Source organism: Numida meleagris, chromosome 10 (genome assembly GCF_002078875.1).
Source record: "Numida meleagris isolate 19003 breed g44 Domestic line chromosome 10, NumMel1.0, whole genome shotgun sequence".
Taxonomy (NCBI): Eukaryota; Metazoa; Chordata; class Aves; order Galliformes; family Numididae; genus Numida; species Numida meleagris.
Window position 1 is genome coordinate 5648498 of NC_034418.1, and position 26936 is coordinate 5675433.

At 41.1% G+C, this 26936-nt stretch overlaps 1 protein-coding gene and 2 long non-coding RNA genes across 9 annotated transcripts in view; 2 read left to right on the plus strand and 1 right to left on the minus strand.

The window, feature by feature from the left end:
* The window catches only part of LOC110404383, a 203447-nt gene extending 200993 nt beyond the window's left edge, over positions 1–2454 (plus strand). For all 4 annotated transcript variants that reach the window (XR_002442204.1, XR_002442203.1, XR_002442202.1 and 1 more), the window contains one exon: positions 2325–2454. This is a non-coding gene — a long non-coding RNA (uncharacterized LOC110404383). The remainder of the gene's footprint in view (positions 1–2324) is intronic.
* Positions 731–26246, minus strand: CYLD (CYLD lysine 63 deubiquitinase). Of its 3 annotated transcripts, none has more exons than XM_021408595.1 (17): positions 26109–26246; positions 21321–21986; positions 20525–20692; positions 19429–19534; positions 18340–18438; positions 17127–17243; positions 15390–15769; positions 13713–13878; positions 12817–12958; positions 11830–11952; positions 10561–10652; positions 9436–9502; positions 8288–8420; positions 7596–7704; positions 6785–6903; positions 6038–6254; positions 731–4359 (listed from the first exon to the last, which is right to left on the minus strand). In XM_021408595.1, exons 2-17 carry the CDS (start codon positions 21825–21827, stop codon positions 4175–4177), a joined length of 2730 nt encoding a protein of 909 aa, XP_021264270.1. In that variant the 5' UTR covers positions 21828–21986; positions 26109–26246; the 3' UTR covers positions 731–4174. The 3 variants fall into 3 exon arrangements, with proteins under 3 accessions (XP_021264270.1, XP_021264268.1, XP_021264269.1); XM_021408593.1 differs by having other exon boundaries at positions 20390–20692; XM_021408594.1 differs by lacking the exon at positions 26109–26246 and adding an exon at positions 25404–25493 and having other exon boundaries at positions 20390–20692.
* Positions 6248–12437, plus strand: LOC110404386. Of its 2 annotated transcripts, none has more exons than XR_002442212.1 (3): positions 6248–6374; positions 11470–11518; positions 11909–12437. It is a non-coding gene; the product is annotated as an uncharacterized LOC110404386 (long non-coding RNA). The 2 variants fall into 2 exon arrangements; XR_002442213.1 differs by having other exon boundaries at positions 6248–6352.

Consider the following 26936-nt stretch of genomic DNA (forward strand, 5'->3'; position numbering starts at 1 on the left):
CTTGAAATATATTTCACAGATGTTCATACAAGTAATAAGCATCTGCAGTAAGATGATGAATTTAAAAACATCTTTGTTATTATACTCTGGAAATTTTTTTTAAAAAAGAAACATAGAAATATAGGCTAACAGGATTTTCAGAGAGAATACATTCCAAGCCGTACGTGTGGAGCCCCGCGTGGAGCACGGGAAGCGGTGCTGAAGCTGCAGCGCGACGCAGGGCAGGGCTGAGCCCTTCAGCTCAGTCACTTTTTACAAAGAGTTTGTCAAAGTATATTTTTCCCCCGTGGGTTAACTCCTACAGCCACACCAGCTCTTCCCTGGCTTTCCCTTAGAGCATCAGGTGCTAACTAACAAGCGAGATGCAGGGAGCGCACTACACCTGCTTTAACACACTGCAGCTGCTCCTGAGCTTTCCAGAAACACTGAACTGGAAAGCCACCACCAAAGGAACCCTCTGTCTCAGTAACACAAGCTTTTTCAGCACTGCATTCTTTATCGCGTTTTACACCCAAAACTCAAAGGCCTTCCTCCCCCCCAAGAAGTACAGAGAGCAATAAGAATAATACTTTTAATTAATACAGAAAGAACACAAGGTACATTCCAGCAGCAGCTAATTGCTTTCTACCATTAGGGAAGAAAAGTTAAGGCTAGTTCAGGGCAACCTGATACAATGGTTTGTTTCCCTACCCCACTCTCGCAGACAGCGTTTGTAAGTTTAAAGAGATGATTTGTGCACGAAACATGAGATGTTTATTTAGCAAAACATCAAGAACAGAGAGAACATGCTTTGTTACAGTGGTAAAAATACACAAAGCTTTCAAGCTGCTTTTTACACCAACTCGGTTCCGAAACCACCAAGTTGCAATCTGCAGCAAACCATGCCCCAGCTTCATATCGTACAGGCTGGCACTAGGGAGCGTGGTGACCAGGTTAATCTATTCAGTGGAGTATAAAGTGCACAAGAAAAATAAGTGCATTGAAATGAACCAACCATTTGTATGAGTAACTCCTGTTACACGTAGTACTTGCTTAAAATAGCAATCGCTCAAGCTATTTAGTAAAACACAGTACTACATTTTCAAGAGCAGAGCCAGTAACACATACATATTAAAAAAAAAAAACCCTTTAACTGAAGATAGATGATTTTGCAGTTTTTTTCCTCCAGTTACCAAAAGACACCAGTGTTCTGATGTAGCCCACAGTGTGTTGGGGTTTGGGTTTTTTTATTGGTAAGCACTAGGTCTTTTTTTCCAGCTTTACTTGAATAATTGTTGGCAGGGCGTTAGGAACAGTATCTTGTATGTATGCATGGCCATGTATGCTTTCCTACTCATCCATTAAGGCCATTTTTAGCCAGATTTGAGAGGTGAGACATGAAGCAGTCATCTGAGTGCATGCTATTAATTTATGGGTGCATCCTCCATATTAAAAAAAAAAAACTGGGACATTCCCCAGTACATGACATACATCAAAGTTGGCTGCTCAGTCACTACATTTGGGGCACTACATTTACCAGAAATGCATGTATTAAATGCAGGCTCTCCCCAGATTAGTTTATTCAATCCCCCTTCGACACATGCTGAATTCTGTAACTTATTTTACAAGTTTCCTTTTGCAGTGAAATCAGTTTGCTGTGTAATCCTTCCTGAGATAGGAAACCAAAGTTCGTTTCTATGACAACTCATTTACATTGCTAGATTACCATAGAGCAGGCAGATGAGAAAAACTGCAGCCCGGAAGCCAAGCAGTTCATCTGTCCACACCCATCTACTTCAACTCAGTCCTGTTGTTAAAATATTCGGGGGGGTGGGGGGAAGCAAGAAAAAGGATCATTTGAATTTGCTACAGGATCATTATCAAGAAAAAAAATTAATGTTTGCCAGGCCCAAGTCTTCCCTCTGCCACAGCAGCTCCAAGTTGTTCTTTGAACTCAGGCAGAAGATGGAAGGCTTACCCAGACCTTCAGCAGTGTGGTACACACACGTGGGGAGATAGCACAAGAGTAGCCTTACTATGTATGCCCTATGAAAGATAAAGCATAAGGAAAACTAGAAAGTAAATCTAGGGAGAAGAAATCTAGACATTCACATTGGTCTCATTTTTGGAGTTTATGCTTGTTCATTTTGTAAAGCCTTTATTTGGTTCTTGTTCAGAAGCACTGTGAAGTAAGTACTACTTTACTTTAAGAACTTTCACCTTCGGTTAGCTGTGGTTCTCCGAGGCTGTGGCTGACTTCCATACTGAGCCACAGGATGGGGTATCACGCCTTGTGCTCGCATTGTAACGTAAGTATCAGCTGCCTTGTCTCTGTTACCTTACAGTCCCTACCTACTGCTTCTGTGGCATCTTGTCAACATATCTGAGAACTTGCAGCTGTTGCCCCAGAGCCCAGGAAGAACCATGGCTGACAAACAGACCCCACCACTGACAGCTGTTGACAGAAGTCCACAGGTAAATAAAGCCTTAGAGGAATTTTTCAGGAGAAAAGGAGTTTAAGAACTCACAGTAGTACTGAAACTAGAGAATCAGCATCTTACCACAGAGCACAGATGAGATAAATAAGGCAAGGGGCCTTGGAAGCCAGGAGATTATTAGAGGCAAAAGCAGCGGTAACAAAAAAAACTTCCTTGCTCTTGAGAGTGCAAGCTCAGACCACACTTACTTCATGCAGCAGCCTGGGGAACAGAGCAGTGCTCTCAGCCCACCTTTGTTCTTTACAGAGCTGACAGATGAGGCCTTCGAGCACTTCCGTACCTTGCTCTAGCACAACCCCATGGTAGAGCACATCCCCCATGGAGATTTTTGTTCAAGAAGCACAAAGTAACATTTTCTACAACACAGGATCATTCTCCATCCTCTTTAAAACAGCGGATAAAGCAGCTTTTCCTGTTACGTTGTCTCTACAGACTTGATCCCAAGGAGGAAGTTTTCCATATAAAACATCTTAAGTTGAAAATGTACAGCTCATATATATATGCAACTCATATAACTCCTTTGTACAACCAGATTTCACTGTGTACACATATATATAGCATTTAGCTACAGTAGTAGCTTAGAAGCAACAAAAAAACCAAAAACATTTCATTGCAAACAGGAACCAATGGACTTCCAAGTGTATTTTACACAATACAAGTAAGTTTTGCAGCTTTTCAAATTAGTTTTCGTTAAGTACTTGGTATGTTGTGCAACTCCGATCTCCTTTTATTCCTGGTTTCATTTTTCTCAGCAGAGATTTTGAATATTCATTGCTAATCCTGACATCAAGAGCCAGATGTGAGATATATTCCTAGGTAGTAGCTTAATGTATTGTATAGAAGTCAGTTTTGTTTCACCAAGAACTTGAGTTCATTTCAATACCATTCCCTGAGGCAATCCTTATTTTATTTTGTCCTCCACTCATCTGTATATAGTTGATGATCTGTTCCAGTCTGCTTTCTTTACAAATGTAGTTAGAAAAAGATACGTAACCTTGCCTTGCTAGTTTTGTGTAAGCAGTTAGCCTTCCCCTGACTACCCTCTTCTCCTCTCCAAAAATGCTGACTTCCCAAATAGCAAATCAGTGTGCTTGACTTTCATAGGACAGGAACTGAGATATTTAAATGGACATTGATTTTTTGAAGATGTAAGTAAGTGTACGAACTGAAAAGAATGCAGTAGTAGACGGCTAACAGGACAGCATTAATACGCAATGAACAGTTTAACAGTTATCTTATTAAAACTGAAGTTATTCTCTTGAAGAATTGATGGTGCTAAAAAGGCAGCGCTGAGGGGGAGAGAAACAACAACTATCCTTGGTCCATAGAAGCAGTAACACCACATCTTACATTCTCAATGGACTAAGGAGGTTTCTCCTGATAATAACTCCGTATTTTTTTTTTAATGTCCATCTATAATGAATGCACTTAAAGCTTTAAGTTTTAGTATCTTCATTTAGACTTTGTTTATAAAACAAACACACACAAGCACACTTCCTAGAGTGCAAAATGCTTAAATACTTCCATCAGAACTCCACCTGTAGTTTTTGGAACAGCAATCCTTTTGTTCTCAGAGTCTTCTTCCTCGTCATCGCATCCATCGCCAGCAACGGTTGCATCAAAACTAACAAAAAAAAGCAGAAAACGCAACAGTAGAAATCTCTGTATTGTTTCTTCAGTTTTCCAGAGGCCACTGTTCATTTGTATAAACTCATTGTCGGACTTTGATACATGCACATGTAAGCATCACAAAGCAGTCTTCGTGCACAACCTTGAATTTTTCTGGAATCCAGTGAGTGCAGTTCTTCTACAGACATCTTCAGGTATTCACCAACTTCTGGACATGGGGTAACTTGTGGAATGTTAAAGCCATTCTGACCTCCTTTTATGCATGAGGAAAGAAACAGATGAGGATTAGGATTCCATCTACATACATTTACCCTTCGTAATGTACTTTAATTACAACAGCATCACTTATTCTAGAAAATGCCTTCTAAAAAAAAAATGTAAGCATGTCATTTTGGACTTCAGGGTTTGTAAAAAGGTAAGAAAAGCATATTTGCTCCAGAGAAATTACAGAATCACAAGCCAAGGAATTGGCATTTGCGTTAGCCTTTAAAGAAAATTACTGCATAATTTGTTCTGCACAGACTTCAAAGGATAATGAAAAAGTAATATCAACCACAATTACTTGCTTTTCTAATGGGGCATCCATGCATCTGAAATATTTCTCTGTGTAAGAAATAAAATTGCAAGGTATTAATTTATCATCTTATTTGGAAAACTTGCTTTGCAAGCTCCATTGCCAAAAACAAACACGCAAGTACCACGCCAGAACCCTGCCACAGGAAGGGCACTCAGGGTGCATACACTGACAGTACAAATTCCATACAACTTCAGGATAGTGAGCTGAACACACACTCCACCTTGCATGCTACTGGATTTGTTAATGAAGCGGCAAGTATTGTTAATAAAGTAAGAGGAAATTGTAAGCCAGGACTCTCTCTATCTGCCTTGCAAGACTGAAAGAGGAGTAATGTAAAGTGAGTAAAGTATGGACAGCCATGGCACTGCTCCTAGCAGTGCTTTTTAGCTTATAACGCCAGCTGAAGAGAAATATTTGTGATGCAAAAAACTAAGCTCAGCAGGATCTCATGTGATCCTACATTCCCGGAATACAGTGGTTCTTAACAGACTTAAGTCATACGCATTTCAAGCCCTTCAAAACAAAGCTTTATTGCCATGTGGGTGTTAAGAAGACCTTAATCCTGCAGCAGTGTCACTTATGGCAGGAGGCAAGTCTTCTCCCAACCTCCCCCCAGAATAAAAACAATAATTAAAAAAATAATTTAAAAAATGACACCAAAACATGGAGGGACTCAAGAATTCTGCATGCAAAGAACTGTTGTATTCAGTCCAACACTTGCATCTATTACTGTTTTTTCACAGGCATCAAAATTAAAGTCCTTGTTTAAATACTGCTTAATCCAGCAATAGCTAAGAGAATATTTGTTTTCCTGGTATTTGTTACAGGGTAAGTTTCCCACTGCTAACTCTACAGACATTCAAAGGAGTGGCACAGATTTTGCAAGGTTATTTCTGTGATTCCAAACAACTTCACTAAGTCATTTAAGCAAAAGCAATAGAAGTGATATTTGCAAACTGTCTGCTAATGGTGTACATCCATTTAAAAAAGACTGAATGAACACGTTCTTGCAGTGTGGTGTTTTAAATAAATTCTCTCTGCCAAACTTACAAAGTATAGAAAACCATAAAAAGCCCTACTGGAAGATTTCTCCAGTTAATTCTGGAAAAAATAAGTAGAAACCATCTACTTATAAGACATCCAATTTTGCTGAAAAATCAGACCACACACTTTAAGTCTGCTATGATATCAATGTGCTAAGGAAAGGCTGGGTCACGATTAATGTCCCAGCATTAAATGCTTCAAGTGAGACGATATTAGTATCTCCAGATGGCAGGAAATAGGCACTAAAATTTAGAACAGTAACACAGGTAAAAAAAAAAAAAAAAGAAAAGAGAATAAATTAAAGACGTACCATCCCGATCTGCCATGCTGTCAAAGAAAAGCCAGGCGGAGTCATCTCTCCCATACTTAACAAAAGCTACATAGTGGCTTGTTTCTATGCAGAGGACAGCAAACAACTCCATCTTCTGGTATGGGATACAGCCATGTCGCCAATCCCAGTCTGGCAGATCTTTAGGGAGTGACAATGGATTGAATTTATGACTCTGTCTCCTAGGATGAAGATGAACCTACAATTGAAGTAATATTTCAGAAGAGAAAAACCAACGAGATTATTTGTTTCAGTGGCAGACAAAGCTGAGAAGAACAGTACTGCTGAAGACTAATGGTATCAGAGAAGCAACTGCCAAGTAACAATAGCAAACATTTATTCTGTTTTTCACCCCCACCACTGTAGGCCAGTATTTCCCCCAAAAAATCAAACCTAAGAAGGGAAGTCAGATTTAACAAAAGAATTTTCTAATATGATCAAGACTTGAAAATAAGCCATGAATTTGACAGCTTCATTCAAATTACCAAACAGCTCTAAACATTAAATGTGGTTTTATATCATGAAATTATTTCCCAGTTCTAACAAGTAAAATGTAAAACCATGTTTTAAAGAATACTGGGAACACATTACAGGGTCATGCAGCCTTCCCAACTCGCCACAAAGGCTACAGCCTTCCCTGGCAGGGCAGTTCACTAACACTCACTACATTTTCCTTATTACAGCATGTGCCATTTGGGGTAAACCCATGCAGAACAGACAGCAGCTTACTTGTGTATTGCAGGTTTTGCAGAACTGCTTGATTTTCCCAGCCGAAATGTCAGTATCTTCATAACATTCTCTGCACTCATACATAGCAAGCCCTCCACAAATACGGCACTGCCTAGGAGCTGCATTGTTAAACAAGATATTAGTCTACCATTTAGGAGTCTTTTTTAAGTTGTCTAAGAAGAAGGGTTGGAAAAGAAGGATTATTACTTCGCAGGGAGAGAGCATACTATGAAAGGCTTAAAACCATATTGGTAATCAAAGCAGAAACTGCATTTAATTTCTTCTCTTTAACAACATGGAAGAAGAAAAGGTTTTAAAAATGGGAAGTTGCAAACTGTGATAAAAATGAAGTTACATCAGCTCACGAACAAGTGAAAACAGGCTGTTATAGTGAAATAGTTCTCTCATTATATTGGTCTTTACCTCTGTCAACATCAGCAAACAAATGCATAACATAAGCTGATGGCCACAACAGTGAAAGAAAACATCGTGACAGTTTCAGAACAGAGATGATTATTCTAATAACCTTTCGCAGTCTTATTAATTACTGTATTAAATTTAGAACCAGGAGTTCTTTCTTAGGTAATGCAGTACACTAAACTCAGTGGCAACAAGTGTGAGAAATTTAGGCCTGCAAATAAAAATGAAGAAGTGAGATTTACAGCTAAACACGCACCATCACCACGTGTTACAGGCATACATGCTAGTCAGTTCTGAACACAGGTACTTAAAAACTGCCTGAGGTACTTCCACTGGGGTAGTCACTTTCAAAACTTCTCTTTCCTTATGCAACCCAATACTGCATACTTACTGTCTTCAAGAAGATCTGTTATATTTAGCTCCAAGGATGGAAAAATTTTGTTGAACATTTTGAAGTCTTTTCCAAATCGAGGCATCTGAATAATCAGGCAAGAAGGTGCCTACATGAAGAGTAATCAATAATCAGGCAAGCTTGAAAAAGATTAAATTATCTACAGTTAGAGATATATCTCATGCTATAAGTGCATTTAGATGTTATTTAGACTTGCAGCCCATTGTCTTAAAAGTTAACAAAGAAGTCAAGACAAAATTAAGTCTCTGAAAAAAAATAAATCTACAGCTAAACTCAGGAAACTAGCATCTAATTCATTGTCCCATGTCCTAAGTTCCAGTGATGCTCAAGCATTATATTAAATACTTAACTACATTCTCCTGTAAAAACAAAGATTTAAAAGTAGGGTGTTTTTTTTTTTTTTTTTTTTTAAAGTCCTTAAGGGAACTCACCAACAGTAACCAAAGAGTTTTATTTTAGTAGTTCTTTGGCTAAACAGATCAAAGCCATTTTGGTAACATCAAGCCAACTGTAAGTTATTTTTGTAACGTAGGGAACCTGTACCACTGACCACTCCAACATTCCAAGACATCTGCATTTTCCTTTCATACCCAATCCCACCTTTCTCCCATTGCTGAATGGGTCAGTATGTAGCTATCATCATTTCTAACAAAGCAAAAGTCGTCACCAACCTCTGCAAACTTCAAGTTGCTGTTGATGAATGACCACTCCAGTAACTGCTGAATTGTTGGGACTCCAACTTTCTCATTTTTGTCCATAAAAATTTGATAGAAGTAACAGTCTTGTACTTTCTGACCTGCTGATCTAAGAACAGATTTCAGAGGGGAAAAAAAAAAAATCAGATCTACCATAAGAACAGCTGTACTTTGCAAAGAAAAGATTAACGACAAGAAAATAGTCTATATAACATCCTCTCCACTTTGAAATATATGTGCTTAAAAAAATGCCAGCAACAACAAAAAGTCTTAAGTAACAGGCAAACATTTGATGTGGACTGACTGTAGAAAAACTTATTTAAGAAACAAAAGCACCATGTAAGTATACTTTAAAGACATTTTTATATTACTGAATTACCAACTCAAAAATACTTGGAGGCTACCCAGCTCTTATTTATACAATTCCTGGGATAAAGAAAGGTCAGAAAACCTATGGGAAATGCAGCATTGCTGATGCCACAGAACACAGCAAGGAACCTGAAAACATCAGGTGCCAGCTAGCAGAATGTCAGCAGTGTGCACCAATCCCTTCCTCTCGATCTCAGCTGTGACAGATGAATCCTTGTAGTGCCACAGCCAGAGCGAAGGCTTACATGCACGTCAGCATCTGTTACTTTTTCAGAAGTTAGAGAAGCAAACCTTGATCAAGGTGAGCCACTGAAATATTTTCATGAGCCATGAAGTATACAAGTCTGCTTCCATGGCTTAAACACCGATTCAGGAAACCCTGCAGCTTGTCCCTAAAATAACTAAGTAGCCATAAGCTGTAGGCCTCAGTAACAAGGTGTTCTTACACTAGTCTCTCTCTAGCACAACTAATAGGAATACACTAAGGCTTCCCCCCCATAAGCAGTTCTAGGACAGGGAATCTTTGTCCAGTACTCATGCCATGACAAGGTTGAGTTTTTGCAATAACAGATTAATAGGGAAAAAACACATCCTACCAAAATGGTAGGGAACACCATCAAAGTTTGTCAGTGTAACTTTATTAACCTTATTAGCAATAACAATCACAAGTCAAAGACATCTCAGTAAGAAAGGCAACAGATTGTCCGTCCCATCAGCCTCTACAGACAGATGAGTTCAACAAAGAAGAGACTCACCTTATTTTCAGCAGTGGCTCAACTCTTAGAATATGGTGAAATAAAATATTTAAAAATTCTTCTGGATCTGGGAAAAAAATAAAGTCTTCTTAATAGACAAAAAGATGCAGTATTTAAGAATGAAAGTTGCCACACTTCAAATAAGAAATACAAAGGTTCATTTGTATAATTTCATGAAATTTCAAGGTATGGTTATGACAAACTGTGAACATCTTCGTGGCACAAACCTCTTTTTACTCTTCTGATGTCAAATGGCCCTAATAAAAGACAAATGTTCTCAACAGGCTAACAGTACAGATTGCAAGGACACTCTGTATTTCAGAAGAATCCTTTGGTTCCACACTTCTCTTTCCCCAGGAGAAATAAAAGCTTTCAAAATACAACTGAGAAATTGAAGAGGAGAGGCGAAGAGACATGACAGTGAACACTTGTATGAAAACACACAGTATGACAAAGTTCATCTAACCTAGAGAATGAGCTCTCCAATCAAGAACAAACCACCACTAGTTTCCTAGAGATCTACTCACCAGCAGTTTTATTTTTTTCTTCCTGCCACTAACTGCAATAAACATTGGTTTTCAGCATTTAGCATTTTCAAAGAAAGTGGTGTTCTCCCACGCAAAATCAGAACAGCTACATGCTGAAAATGTTAATTAATCATTGTATGCAGCAGCAGATCAAAAGATTGAGATTTGGTTTTCCTAACGTGTTACACATTTTATTTCTTAGAATACTACATAACCACTGTGGCAACAAAATGTTGTGGTGGAAGATCAAAGGAAGCAAAGTGACATTTTAAAAGAGGACAGAGACCACAACCTTACCACAGTCTTTGTTTCGGAGCTCTCCCCTAACTACTAGAAGGGAGTGCCTTGTTTCACAGAGACATGGGCACAGGAAAGCAATAAATCCAGTCAGAAAATGACTGGATGCAGAAACTGATAAAGTGAGGGGCTTCCTTATAGAATAGAGGAAGCAAAAGAAAAATAGACCTTTTTACCATCGTCACTCAAGTCTCTGGTACAGATATTATTGCTCCAGTGTTTTATTTTGTATAATAATATGTATTTAAGTTCTTTGCAGTACAAATCTTACAAATCTGAAAGGAAAAATGTTCCCAGTTACCTTTTTCCTCTGAAGTGAATCCTGATGCAGCCTCAACTTTTTCAAGTATTTTCCTCAGTTTCATTATTTTTGTAGCACATACATATCCGTATCTAAGATAAACAGGTTTAACAAGCTATTAGCTAGTTTGTAATCAAGTCAGAGGAGAAGAAAAAACTCACTCAAATGCTGAAGCACAGCCTTGTAGATCTGTTGGCAACTGTACAGTGTTTCCACAGGGCTAAGTACTGACTCCTCATACTCACCTGACTCCCAGTTTTCTAAAAGCACTATAAATAGTGGAACATTACTCAGTGTTCCTGCATAACTCTTAAAAGAGGGTTTTTTAAACTCTGACTTCCCAGAACTGTTTCTGATTAGTCAGTTACATCTGATTTGTTTTCACAGTAATTTGCACCACTTAATGCATCGTTTTCAGAACATCATACAACAGCACCGTGGGGGTAATTAAAAGAAAATTACTGTATTTGAGAAAGATACAGAACTATATTTCTGATCTGAGGAGCTGATGCTTTCAGCAATAACTTTACAGAAAGCACAGACAATGTTCTAAGTGCAGTGGAAAGGCAGGAGTAACCCCTGCGGTCCCCTCAGCCACTGGAGATTGCTGCTACTCTGTGTGCACCCCACTACCTGCACTACAGAAGCCTGGAATACGCCAGGCAAACTAGGAAGGGAATGGTTCAGAAGCCAGCATTTTCCTCCAGGAATCCAAGGAAAAGCTTCCTAAATATTCAGACCGCCCACAGAATTTCAGAATTGTGTTTGTTATTGGCAGGTTTAAAGAAAAAAGGTATGAAGACAAATAACATATAATAAAGATTTTTTCCACATTCCCTTTGCTCATTATACCTGAGAAATTATGAAATTATTTTCCTATTTTAATAAAAGCATTTTGATCACTTGCAGAATGAAGCTTTGTAAGCCCCTAGAAGTCTATGACACTGTGAAACTTTATGTAAGTTGACCCAAATACTTTTGTTGTCAAGAACAGCAATAACAAAGATAATAAATATAGAAATTATAAATGAATGTAACTCATTTATCAGTGTTCTTGTACAAATTTTACAAAAGTTTTATGCTTATTCTATTTCCAAATACAGACTAACGTAGGTATTTTATCACCAAACAGTGTGCAACTGTTTCCAGGTAGCACTGATGAAGTTTACTATGAAGAACAGTTTTTAATTAAAAAAAAAAAACAGCTAGGGAAACTTTGCAGGTTTGCAACAGGAATGTATACACAGCAGGCTTTGTGTCTCTACTTACATTCTAAGAGGATTCACAATCTCTGTTCGCAATAGCTCTTGAGTCTCACTATAATACTCTACATCATTCTTTTCTTTAGGTCTGAGTAACACAGTGTCCAAAACAGAGCTAAACGAAAACAGGCTACGAAGAAAAGAAGGCAGGTTGGTTTCCATTCTGAAGACAGAACCATTCAGATGCCTCAGCAACATAAGATGAGCCAAGCAAAGCCACAGGAAGTATTAAAGAACTAAACAAGCACAAAATGAGATAACTACAGGCACAAGACAACACAGCTGTACTAAGTAGTAAAGGTCCACTCTAACCCCATACCCTCACACCTGAAGAACACAAAACCAGTTACTAAGGCAGGATTCTGCAAGCAGGTTAAAAGAGTTCCTCCCTGGCCCCTTCCCACCCACATATACTCTCTAATCCTTCAGAAGTCCATGGACTCACGCAGTCAAGAAGCGTATGAATCAGAACGGCATGGGCTGGAATGGATCTCAAGGATCATCAGGTTCCAACCCCTGCTGCAGGCAGGGCTGCCAGTCGCTGGATCAAGCACTAGACCAGGCTGCCCAGGGCCCCATCCAGCCTGGCCTTGAACACCTCCAAGGATGGGGCATCACCACCTCTCTGGGCAGCTTGTTCCATTCTCTCAGTAAAAAACTTCCCCCCGCATCTAAACTAAATCTCCCTTCCTTGAGTTTAAAACCATTCCCCCTCATCCTATCACTGTCTGCCTTTGTAAAAAGTTGATTTCCCTCCTGTTTATGAACTCCCTGTAAATACTGAAAGGCCAGTACAATTTGGACACACAGGTGATTGATAGAACTTTTTCAAATTTAAAGAGCATAGCATGTGCTAAAGAGTGCAATGCATGACTTCTTAAGCCACACAGTAATAAAAACAGAATATTACAACAAGGATTGCATGTTCTGTGTTTCTAGCATACCTCCCACTAACCCACACCTCGGGATGCCACTATACAAATTGTGAACTTACCAGAATAAGGTGGAGTCTAAGTAACAGGAGTTGTAATGACCCTGGATACCTTTCTTCTTTCCAATCATTGTCTCTAAACCTTCTTTTTCCATTTTTGGAGGAGTGTTTTCTTCTACCACTTCACTTAAGTAACCTCCAAAGGCTGAAAGTTTTTTTTCAAAAGACACTTTAAAGCCTCCAATTTTAACCCCCTTGAGATTTTCCTGTTAATGGTTTATAGCTAAACTGCTGCCTTAGCACAAAACATTCATTTCCTGGACCAGAATAGCATTTTATTATAGCTAAGACTCACACTCTTCCAGAAAGTGAACAAGGCCTCACATTCCACACAGTGCACACAGGAGTACTTCAGCTAGCCTGCAGCACTGAATTAATCTTGTCCAGTAGGAGTGAAATTCTCAGTTTAAATGCCCTGTTCACACCACCTTGCTAATACCGAGAGGCTTTATCCTTTGCTGTTGTCCCAAGCAAAATGACATGACCCAAGAAAGCTAATAAAGTTAGAAAGAAAAAATAGGTTTTCCACCACTAATTTTCATCACAAAATACACTCTTTCAGTATTTAGGAAAAGAAGTCATTTGACAGAAATATAACTTATTTCTGATATTGCATTCTCACATTGCTGGATTTGCAAATATCATTTTCAACAAGTCTGCTTTACAGTTTCTAAAGTAAAAAATATACAGCATAACAAATCCCCAGGTTCTATGAAATTTCCTTAAATTGCAATTAAGCACAAAAATCCAGACAAGGATTATGTTCTGTAGAGATTGATTACCTATTCATGACCCTCATTTAAGAAACGCTTACAGAGATCTCCAAGTGTTTGATGAAACCAAACCCCATGTCAGCTCCCAGCTGATAAATGAACAACAAGCAGAAGCTCAGTGCATACCTAGAGAGTTGCAGCGTTCGATCTGATTGGAGACCGGCTGTAGGGATGCAAACCTGGAATCTGGTCTGCAGCTTTTCAGTTTAACAAAAAGGGCTTTCTTTGGAGCACAAGTGAAGTATCGAGTTCCTTTAAATGTTCCATCTGTACAACCTGCACATTCGTCTTCCTGAAAATTAAAGTGAGAATTCATTCTTTTTTCATATTTCCACAATTCTGTAATGAGATGTTTGATTAAAATATCTACCCACAAATCACCCTTCGAGTACTCTGAAGCTTTATTAGCAATGTTGCTGCTTTTCAGTGTACAAAGCCTCAGCTGAGGTGTAGTTTACATTAAATTAAATTAAGAGTTGCATTTTTTTCAAAAGAAACTTGGGGGAGGTGGAAAATGAGAGTGAGAATTAAACCTGCTCAACTTTAAGCACTTTAACGAAGCTAGCCCCTTAATCCAGATCCCCTCTGTAGTAAGAAAAGCACACCTGTACTACCAAGCATCTTTCAGAACTCTATTAAAATCATTAAGCATTGGAAGCGTGAATACTTCCACACACGACACACACATCAAGGAAGACAATACAAGCTAGATCTGAAGTATAGCAAGTTATAATCAATAAATATCCTTGATAACATGATTTCAGGTGTATTATTCCTTACAAAAACTGCTAGGTTCTAATGCAGAAACGCATGACAAACAGGCACAACAGTCCAGTCTAACAAAAATCATCTTCAGATGCTAACACCTGTGGCAAACTGTACATCGGGCTTCACCTAAAGAAGCCACAAACATCAGGATTTTTCCAACAGCTGAAATATCAGTTGCATTCTCACTTACTTTGCTAAAAATGTTTGTTGTTTCATATAACTGAACACTACTTTATCTGAAATTTTATCAAAAATTATCTCAAAATAATGAACCCCACATTCCTAACAATTTAGTGATAGGACCCAGTAGGTCAGATTGACAGCTAGACTTGATGATCTTGAAAGCCTTTTCCAACCTAGATTATTCTAATCACACACACGTTAATAAGTGACAGCCATTCACCACTATGGCAGCAACTAGGGAGTAACTCTAAGTACATAAAAGCAACTCATGTTTGCAGCAACTGAATTCATGAAGGGCTGGTAGGAACACAACACACTTGTCTGTCAGACAAGAATACTGCTACCATCGATTACCAAAATCAGTGTTACAGTTCTGCTGATGGACTCTGGTGCTGCCTGCCTGCTGGTGTGCCACATACCCTAGAGACTCTTACACCTGGGACTTTTTTTTTTTTTTTTAAAAAGAACCACACAGAACTGTACATCATAGAACCTTTAAATAGCACAGGGCTTTTTGCCCCAGTGACAAGCTCAGTAAGTAAGGTGGACAAAGGACACTCCACTTAAGCAAGTAACCTACAAAGCAAATTAGTCACCTCCAGTCCTTCTGATTCAATTATGCTTAGCAGCACAAAGCCACCTCAGAGCCTATTAACAGAATAAGGCCTGGGGCAGCCATGAAAGTCAGAGCCCATCTGAGATTTCACCTGTGTTACAAGGAGATCACATAGGAAGTTTAGACAAATTTTCCTCTAGACTGACTACTACTGCAAAGTATACAGGCACCAACTCTCAAAGATAAAGCAGATAGTTAATATTAATGTGAATCATAACTTATCAGATGATACTTACCAGTTCCAGTCCAGCTAACACTTCATTTACCCCAGGGGGCTGGCCTATCCAGCGGATTACTCCATAGAAAGGGGGATTTTCTTTAACTTCAGCCAAGGAACCTGCTTCAAGACCATGCGAGTTACCAACAGGGCCTCCTGTTGATGGACTTTCCTGGTTAGCTGTAGTATTTACATCACCGATGACTGACTGAACAGATAAAGACAGAGGACTGTGTCCAATAGCACCGTTAGTACTTGATGCTTTTGTCAAACTAAAAGGGAGGGAGTGGAATCTGTTTTCTGTAGTCACAGAGTTTGTTAGAGGTGGCTGCAGCGGTGGTGAAGAATGCCCAAATCCAGGAGATGAATCAGTAAGAGATTTTGCAGGGTCTTCAGCAACTGTTAAGAATCAAAAACAAGATGTTAACTCGGGTTTTATTTGGGGCACCTCACTCTCCTTACCAAAGGGGAGGCTTAGCTGTCAAATCAATAAATATATCTGCAACTATATCTCATGCAATGGGTGTCCATTAAAGGAAGCAGTAAGCTGGAGACACGCAGGAAGATGTTTGTCATTTCACAACACCGGAGACAGCATGGTGAGGAAAAAACTATATACCCCTACAACTTCTATCACACAACCAATGGAAACGTGCAGCACAAAGACATTCACCAGAAATTACAGGAAGGCTTAAAGTCAGCGTGTGTTTTAGTAAATCAAGGCAGAACTGGCGTTTAAACGCAAAGATTGCCTTGGATGCCCCAAGGATTATTAGTGTAGAGGACCAAACTAGGACCACTGAACAACTGAGGAGAGAGCTTGGATCACAGTTAATACAGAAATGAGTAATTGTTTATGGACATGATTTGCAACTGGAAAAGCATTTTTTCCCCCTTGGCTGCACCACAATGTATTTTGGTTCTAGTACAGGGAATCTATCTGTGTCCATGGAGAATAAAGGGTTTAAATGAGCCACAACTAATGTAGTGCTTAATTAATGAGATCACAACTAGATGTAATAACACAGATGTTTTCCATCTACTCTCATCTCTCTCTGTGGTCTCTGCTACACAATTAATATTTACAGAGTAAAAGCCACTTTTGTAAAAAAAAATACAATAAACTAATTTGTAAATATATTTCCACGCTTGACATCTGTTAGGCCACCATGAACAATTTTAACCAATTTTCTTTTATGGTTCACAGAATGCAGGGCCTACTTCTGCTAGAGGTTTCCACTGTAAATCAGCGTTCCTAGTTTTAGCCACGCTTCAGGAATTCAGAGAGATTTTATAAAAATAATTTAAAATACTCAGATGTGTATAAATGTGACCACAGTCAGATTTTTTTTTTCCTACGTCAAGACTCATCAGCTAGCATGGCAGCATTACAGATTTAAGGGAACTACAATATTAAGAAAAAGACACACAATATACAGTTACTGTATACAGTTGCCTACAACAAGGAGCATCTTGTCTTCCTGCTAAGCTGTTATTCAGCCTGCAAGACATTCCCACAGTGCTGCAAATACATTGCCAAGATGTAATCTCCATGCAGGATGAAAATAGGTCTGCCAATTAAGACTGTATATTTCCACTAGGGCTCTGAAATGCTTTACAACAGAGTATGTTTTCCTCTACATGTTCCAGCTGTTTTGCTGTAAATTCATAATTGTTTTATGTAAAGAACATACATAACATACTTTTTTTTGAAATAAAATTTATGCCTACACGAAAGACTATCATCTCTCATTACCTTCATCGATATACCATGGGGGTTTTGTTTTTGCTTGAGGTTGAGAGTCAACTGATGAGCCATTTAATGTGTAGAAGACTTCAGATCTGTTTCTATTTCCAGGCTCGGAGGTAGATCCTGGAAAAGAATGCATGTTGTACTGAAGCCATTCATTGCCGTTAGCTTACACTATGAAAGAGAGCTTAATTTGTCACTGTAATTCCAGAACAACAGGATTGCCCTTCCACAAAGCAGCAAACTCTTGCATCAAAAGTAACAGTTCTAAGCTTGCAACCAGGTAGCAGTTCACCCCGACATTAATCAATCACCCAAATCGAAAGTTAAAGGTAGGAATCTGAAAAGGCAGAAAGCCACCCACAAGCACAAGTTTTCCATTACTATGAGTTATGGACATAAGAAAGCAGTTTGAGAAACATTTATTTTAAGCATTTTTTAATTTTTGCTTTTAAAAGTAAAAAAAGTTTTAGAATAGGCAAATAAACTACAGATCCAATTCCACACAGCTTTAACTCGTGCTGACATACAACCACAGCTACTTCAGTGAAGGCCATCCATCTCTGTTAGCAGATGATGCAAGGGAGAACAACAGCTCGCAGAGCATACATCCCATCATTAGTATTCCACAGCCCAAAAGAGACAGCAGAAATAAGATGACACTGCATTTTGATTTATGCCTTTTAAAAATATGTATGTACACACATATATATATTATTTCCTTTCACTCCCCCCCTTAGAAAAAATCTAGCCAAAACAAGAGTCAAAATAAGCCTGTATTTTATAAAACTTCATTTTGGTTTTGAATCAGAGCAAAATTAACAAATTTGTTATTAAAAATATCTGCTCCAGGGTTAAATACTTGGAAGTTTCTTAAGCAGAAGAAAGTCAACAGCAAACTCTATTTAAAAACAAACCAACCACAGTGTCAGGAGAGGACAGGGCTGTGAGGTAACATGCCCTTGAGTTTCTGCTAAACCTCAAAACGGTTTTTGAGTAGTCTCAACTTGTGTGTACATTTCAACAAAAAAAACCTTAGGAAACTACAAACTATCCTCAGAAAGAAAATTAAGTTGATGAAAATATTCTGTGTATTCACTACTTCCGAGAAATTTAACTCGATAAGTAACTGCGAAAATAAAGGAAGTGTAAGGCAATGTTTTTCCCCAGGCAATATAAATTTGTGATCTTACATTAAGAAATCACCTCTCACACGTACCTGTCGCCTTTGGCTTACTATGGTTGAACAAACTTTTATCACCACCACCTCTTGCAGTATAGGCAAGCTTGGGAGGCCTCCTGTCTTGGGACACAGTCTCTAAGATGGCACATATGAATGGAACATTAGTTTTCCTTTACTACGTCACACAAAAATTCAGCTTGAAATGCAACTGCTTAAAGGTCTGCCATCAAGTTTTCAAACTGAAGGGGGTAAAACTGTTTGGTACACAACCAACGTTTTCTTCTATTGGTTGGATTTGTTTCCATAGCATCAATCATTACTTATTCCAATTCTGCATTTGTTTAGCATATCAAAAAGATTGACTTCAGATTCTTCAGCGTACATTTCATGCTCACATTACAGAAAATGAATGAAATTCTTGGCTTTTTCCCCCTACAAACAGAACTACAGCAAATGTTTCCTTGGATTCTCCAGAGAAAAGAGGGCCCAAAAACAGGTCTCTCTCCAAGCCAACAAGTAGGAGGTGAACTTAAGAAAAGCTGGCCAGGCTGAAGAGAGGAGGGACAATAGCGACGTGTTGGACAAAACCACGCTCTCACTGGTACCTGATTTCAGATAGAGCACAAATAAATAACGTGAAAACTATTTTCTTACTTCAGAAGAGGAATTACAGGATTACAGCTGTCACAAGTTAACTGGATTATGGGAATGGAGAATTTTTGCACAGCCTTGCTATGGATTTTTCAGAAACTTTTCAAGTATTTACTCACAGAATGCGTAAATAATGCTGCCAATACGTTTCAACCCAAGGAAGAAATGCTTAATGATCCACAGTATTTAAATTCCTTGACTCGAAAAACATTCAAGAATGATTTCCACTGTCACCTCTCACATGCTTAGGTATGCCTATATTGGATCCCACACAATTTGAAATGAACACTGTTCAATATTAGAATGGTTTCCATTAGTGAGATTGAAACAAACAGGAGGAAGAAACTGAAGAGAACAGAAACTAATTCAAGTGAATTCAGGATACAGTAACTCCACAGTACTGTTTTAATCTCATAACTGTGCCTAGGCTGAGACGTTATCAGTCTGCCTTAGGATTAAGAAAGGAGAGCATACCTGGTATTACATCATTGATATGCAAAAGAAGGGTACTTTCAACACTTGCAAAACTGCATAGCTGTATGCCATTGTATCTTCCATCCCAGTTTCCAATAGGATTATCCTAAAAACAGAAAAACACGTTATATGTATCCCAAGAAAAAAATCAGGGCACACAGAACAGGTGTCTTTAGGAACATGTTAAACCATTTACGGGAAAAAGCAAAATTCAAAGTTTGACAGCGAATATTTTTTCTGTACAAACTTTTTTGTACAAACTGAGCCAAACATTAGTCTCTAAAGGCAAACATTTCTGTTCTTTTCTGAAATACCTCCTATTTGAGCAATCATTCCTCTTCTAAAACCCATTTATTTTACACAAGTTAGAACAGTTCTAGTGCTATTAAGTAACAGCTGCAGCAATCAAGGAAATTGAAGCACCTGGTCTGAAAAGCACCCTTGAACTGCCAAAAGTTTGTAAGTAGTCCATTTAAAGAAATTTGAGTTTCTAATTTTAACTACAAAACTCCATGTTTTCTAGAAACATCAACCTTTAAATGTTGAATTTTAAGTACAAACTAAAATACAAACAAACCAAAGCTACATGAAAAAAAAAACTAACCAAAAAGGAATGCAACCTAATTATTTTTTCAAAGGCAGAACAAAGCCAGTCTCACAAGACAAACATTCAACGCTGTTACGTGAAGACTGACATGGAACACTGCAAGTGGCTCAGTGGAGGCTCCTTGGTGAAACCAGAATATTTGTCCTGAAGCATTAACATCAAATAGGGTACTATTTACCTACTGACAAAAAAACAATTACTACCAAGGAACATTTTTGAGCACTACTGTTTATTTCCCATTTTAGGTCAGCCTCCACTGAAGCAGCTTGTGGATAACGTTTCTTCTTTTATATTGCATGTCATTTACTAGCTAACACACATGCAAAAGTTATTAAAGTTGGATTATTCTCTTACCATGTCCACTCCAACAACGTATCCTAAACTTTCGTTTCCTGGTAAGACATCACAGAATATAACTGTCCCATACTCTATACTCTCTCCTATCTTCAGAGAAACCCTGGAGTTGATCTCCAGAGGAGGAAGTTCTACCTGCATTGCGTCAACTGGAGCTGCATAGTCACTTTCCAGTTCATTGTCATCTTCTTCCACCAGCTCCAGTTTGTCCAAAGCAACAAAAACCCCACAATCCTCATCACATCTGAAAAGCTGCTTGCCTTGGTACTGTCCATCAGTAAAGCCCTGGCCACGACCTTCTTCCTAAGTATCAGAGGGAGAAGAAAAAAAAGCAGTGTATTTTGTGCCAATGCAGGCTACTTCAAAAACAGTAATATAATCCATTGATCCGGAGAACCCACAATATGAATTAGCCTGATGAACTATCATTACACTGGGAGAAGAAATCAGACTTTGTGGGAAATGTACACACTGTCTATCCTAAGGGATTAAATGGCAGAAAGCTTTTTACTTGTCATTTGAATTTTTGTGCTCTGTGACAGCCCTAAAATCCAGGCCCACGCTAACGGACTGTATCTTGGCGCTGCTGCCACAGGCATGGAAAACCAAAGTACGCAACAGAAATCCGAGAGTCAGCTATTTGCCACGATGGAAATGTAAGAAATTAACTCTCTCTAGACTGGAAGAAGCAGCATATGTTCAAGTCTTTCTGCCAGCCCGTCTCTTCATTAAATGCATAGCATACAAGGCTGATGTGATACGGTGTGATCTCACAGATATGCTATCTATGAAAAGACTGAGGGTTACACAGTTGGAGGGGTTGTGTGGAGGGGTAGCAAAGCTGCTAGATTCTGTTACAACTGCCTCTTCAAAAGGCATTCTCAGTTCATCTTACAAAATACGCGATGCTCTCCCTTAGCAAGAAACTTACCAGCAGCTCTACTCCAAAGTATATCCCTGTCAGGGACCTTTCCTGCAACAAGGGTCCTCTGAAACGAACAACTCCAGGAAATTTCTCTTCTCCCGACCTAAGCTGTACTCTAACAGGTGAGCCGATATCTATTTGGATGCCCTTAGTTAGCCTGCTTTTGCTTTTAAACAAGCTGTACCTTTCCTCGCAGTTAGTAATTGCCAAAAGCAGTTCAGCTAGCTTTTCATTTATTTCAATAACATCCTTCTCATCCACAAACAGAATTGCATGAGGTTGTTCCAGAATCTTTAATCCAATCTGTAGTTTCTTGCCTTTACAAGGAATATTTCTGGAGTGTCCCAAGGAAGAACGGTCTTGGAAAAACTGCCCGATGCTGCCTTTGGGCACCTTCAGTAGTTTCTGAGTCTGTTTGTCTATGACACTGCATTCTTGGAGAAGCAAGTAGAAGATGCGCTCTTCCCAATAGGACGAACTTCCTTTTTCTTGATTCCATAACCCTGAACTCATTGTGATTGCAACGTCAGAAGTTGCACAGAAGTTTTCAAGAAAAAAAAAGCAAGCTGTTGATATACAGCTACTGATCTTGAAAAATTCTACTGGGAGGTGCACACTTTGTGAAACGATTCAGTTTTCATATTGTGAAGAACCAAATCCAGAGCAGAAGGCCTAGGAGAAACAGAAACAAAGGCAAATTTAAGACTAGCAGCATTTCCCCAGCTTAAGTAAAATAACAGAAAATCATTTAAACCTGTGACCACAACCACTCCTCCAACAGAGCAAAAACACTTCAGCAAAATCAGCCCCTAAACAGCCACAGCCCCACTGACCATACAAACACACACTTGTGCTTGTTAATGCTATGCATTTCCCTCCCTTGTTTCCTTGAAGGGGCTATGAAAAAAAGTGTACTGAAACGCAGGAATCACGCGAGTGAAAGGAAAAAATCTCAATTTCCAATGAACTGGAAAAAGATATCCTCACCAACTGTATTCTATGGAAGCTTCTTGCTAGGAAGACCTTTCCTCATGCTCAGTGAGTACTTCTGACAAAGTGCACTACATCTGTCATCTCACATAACATTTTGTTTCAGCAAAGTAGAAAATTGTGTCAATGTAACAGACGAACAGAAAATGGAAGTTCTACCCGTCTGCCATCGTCATTTTTAAGCAATAGATGGGCAGTTACAGTAAGCAATAAACAATGCATGAAAGCCAAATTGTGTCAGTGCTGAAGCATTCCATTACGCATAAAAATCCAGCAGCTTTCTTTACCATTTCAGAACGGTAATTCACTTCAGCTAAGTAGGAAATACATCAGTTAATATAGTCTGGAAGAAAACACCTTTGCTAAATATTATGCTAAGAATTACAGCTCACAATCAGTAAACTTAAAAAGTATCTAAGAATATTTCATTGCTCATGGTAGCAGAAATACAAGCAACATACATATACCCAGGTTGCTCCAAAAGTAATGCCTCCTCTTTATTTCCATGGAGACTACAATGGATATGGAGAGCACAATAACACTATCTGATAAAGCAAATGCTCACCTACAAAACACTGTCTTTCAGCATAGTTACCACCATTCACCATGCATTTTCACCGCTGATGAACAAGAGCCTGCATGCCCCACTCATAAAAGCCTGCACCTGTGGAGGTGACCCACTGTTTCACAGCTGCTATAATGGCACAGCTGCTAGCAAGATGATTGCCCACATTGTGGACCTTTCACCAGCCCTAACAGATGGAAGTCAGAACGCTCCAAATCCGGCCTATACAGTCGGTATGGCAGGACAGTCCAGTTAAGGCCGACAAAGTGCTCTGCAGTCTTCAAATAGACTGCGCCCTGGTGATACTGTGTTGCAAGAGAAAGATAATCTTCTTCTCCTAGGCCTTAGTGTCACAATGTAGCAGTTAGAGTTAATGGCTTGTCCAGGCTCCAGGAAATCCAGGATCCCCCCTTTTTCCATACCAAAAGACACCACGCACCACTTGACCTGCTGAGGGCCGCATCTTGAACTTTTTCTTTAATAGGGAATTCCCATGTCATCATTTCTTTCTGTTCCTCTGTATTTGTGGGACCCACCTGGCGAACTCTGTGATATCTCAACGTTGCCACCCCTGTTTCCAACACCCTGAAGCTGATACTCAGCTCTACACACAGTTCCCTGGTCATAATCCACCAGTTTGCACAGATGAGCTGATGGAGATGCTCTTCATTTTGTTCTGTGACAGCTTTGCATGGCCATCAGGAACATGGCTTGTCTTTCATGTCTCAGTTACCACTGCTGAAACACACAACCCACCACCTGGTGGCCATCAACATTCAGCAAGCACCAGTGGGTGCCATTTTTTCTGCATGAAGAATTCAAAGGCTCCTCTTTGCTTCACCTGCACTTCCACAGCAGACGCCATTTGTCAGTACCCCTCTGCTGCCATCTGTCACACCGCAACAACATGTAGTGGAATATTGGTGGGAAGGTTCAGCCTCTACTGCTGTACTGCCAACATCCGCCACACATCATGGGTCAACATAATAAAATAGGAGGCATTATTTTTGGAGCAGCCCTCATACATACATCTGTTACAGTTAAGAGCATATTGGATACATGAAGAACCTACAATACCTTAACAGGATTTGGTTTTTGCTGAAGGGCGAGAAGAGTCCCATAAAAGTTAAGATATCCTCACATAAATTGCTGCATCACCACTCTGCAGTGCCAAAGCCAGTTTGCATTCAGTTGGAGTATAACTTCAGTAAACAAAAAGCAAACACGTTTCGTCCCAGCACTTCTTGCTATTCTCTTCCTCCAAATCCTTTCTCCAATGGCATTCAAGTACCACAAGATCTACTGCTATTTCCCCTACCCAGTCTGACCTGTTTCAGAAGCTATCAGAAAGAACCTAGCAGAAATTATTTTCCACATTCCTAAAGAAAGTTTTTAACTCTTTCACGTGAAGAAAAATAACAGCCAAGGAGCAGTTTAACTGTAAGCAAGGCAGCCTCCTTCAGCCACCAGGAATTCACGCCTTCCCGTGCTGCCCTGCTAAGCCTCCAAGCAAGGCTGCCTGATACAGCCATCCCAGCTCTCAGTGCAGCACATTTCATCTTCCAGATGTCGCACACAGGGGCCAGTCTCTGCCACAATTTGACACCACTGCTGAAGCACTCCATAGGAATTTACGCATTTTTGAGGCGTTTCCATTTTCAAAATAATTTACATCTACACGGCAGCATCTTGCTTAAGAAAAAAAATGTTGGCATACAGATCATCAGTCTGTCTACAAGCTAAACTAAAAAAAAGCTTCAATTGTTCTGATACACATGATCATCAACAATTATTAAAGTCCATTTAACAACAAAAATCCAACATCAGGCTGAAACAGCAACATTATGTAAGAGAAGCGATGAAGAATACAACAGGATCCTTTTTTCTCTAAAAGAAGGGTGCTTAAACTACCGTGAGTTTTTACAGGTCTGCTCAGATGTCAAACCCAAGTTCTATCTGAGTTCCGCCCCGTTTTCCTCCCCTCTACTTTTTCCAGACATGGAGCAAACAGCGGATACCACCCTGTCCTTTATAACGCAGCAGCAGGGTCTCAGCTGAGGCACTTAACCCCCTTTTCACAAGCCCTTCCACACAGCTCATCAGTGCCCAGCACACTGCAACTACCCCTGATATTACAAGGACCCTGGTCCTTATTTCACTCGCAGTAACCATATCACTAAGTATGCACGGAAACAACGTACTAAGCCCGCTCAAGAGCTTAAAAAGAAAAGCAAGGAACACATCAGGTAAAGCTTTGTTTGCAGCGACCAAACCCCCTAATTCTACTCACAGGTCCACTGCAGCGTTATGTAATCATAACACACTTAGTAGTAAAGAATTCAGTGGGAAAACACATTAATAGCTGCAATCAGATTACAATTATTTATACCGTGCATGGTCAGTCTTTCCAAGTCCCATCATCCACAGGGATGGCACAAAGCCACTAAACGAAGTGCCAACAAGTTTTCCACGGCAACAAAGTTCATTACCGGCGTGCTATCGCTACACAAAAACATCTTTAAAAACTTACTTACTGCTTTCGCACGCTAAACACACCATTCTACGGTAACAGAACCGATGAATAAGCATTCTGACAGCACAGAAAAGCCAGCCGAGAATTACACACGCTAGAAGCGCGTTATTTATAAAGCTGACTCCGGCAGCAGGTGCTTGGCGCGGCCGGGCCGTTCGGAGGGGCGGCACAGCCGGGAGCGAGGAAAAAATCAAAAGCTCCTTCAAAATATCAGCTCAAATATCGCCCGATAGAAATAAATTCACCATTTCTAAAAGCAAATGCCCTTTAAAGGCCGTCGGTGCTAGTAAACGCGGTCGGATGTTACCGTTCTGACACAAACGCTCCTCCCACGAGGAAGAACGAGCCCAGCCGGTAACCCGCGGAAAGCCCCGGCGCTGCCGCCCCTCCCACCGCCACCCCCGGCGGCACCAACCGCGGCTCCCGCAGCGCACGGCGCGGCCCCAAGCGCGCTCCGCCCCAAAGGCCGCGGCACAGACTCGAGCGCCGAGGGCTCGGCCCGGTCCCCGCTCCCCACCTCCCATCGTTCCCGGGCCCGGGCCGGGCGAGGCGGCCGCGGAGCGCTCCGTGGGCCGCGGGAAGGGCTCGAGGATCGACGCTGCGCCGCCGGAAGAGCTCGAGCGGAGCGGCCGGGCCCCCAGGGAGGGCCGCCCCTACCCGAGGCCGCTAAGCGACGCGTACCGCCGCCACCCGCGCGCCTCCTCACCTGCTCGTCGCCGCCTCACGGCCCCATCCTCGACGCAGCACAGCTCCGCCACCGAAACGCAGCCTGCCGCTCCGCCGGGCCCGCCCCCCGGCCCCCCCAGCGACCAATCAGGAAGCGCCGCCGCAGCCGCTTCGCGACGTTATTGGCGGAGAGAGCCGCCCGGTGACGAGGGGACTCGAGGTTTCTACGTCGTCAAGATTGTGTGAGCCGCAGAGGAGGGTTCGGGGAGGTGAGGGAGAGGCCGTCGGCCCTAGTGAGGGTTCTGATTGGCTGCCCGGAACGAGAGGCCGGCCATCGGGAGCTGCGGGGCAGCCGATTGGCTGACGCCCGTGCTTGCTGCCTGCCCATTGGCGGCGCGGCAGGCCGGGCGCGTGGGCCGCGGCCGCTCCTCGCGCGATGGCGGCGGGCTGCGCGCGCAGAGCAGGTGTGCGCGCTGGGCCGCGCGCTGAGGGCGGGCCCGCGGGGCGGCGGGGATCCGCGAGCTGGCGGCGGCTTTCCGCAGGTGCGGGAAACAAGGCTGGACACGGGGCTTAGCAAGCCAGGTGCTGCTCGTCTCCAGCCGAGCGGCTGAGCGTGCCGTCACCTGAGCGCGGCTCTGCCGAGTCCACCCGGCAGCGGTGCTCGGTGCGAGCAGCCCTGCAGGCACAAGCAGGCTCTGAGCTCGCCCCGCGCCGCCCCGCCCCTCCGCAGCGCCCGCTTTCCGCTGCTCACGGTACGGGCTCAGCAGCGCCCGCTGCCCGGCGCGGTGTGCGCGCCCCGAGCGCTGAGCTGCGGGCGGGAGCGGGCACGTGCGAGCTTCCGCGAGCTGAGCTGGGCGGCTCGCACGGG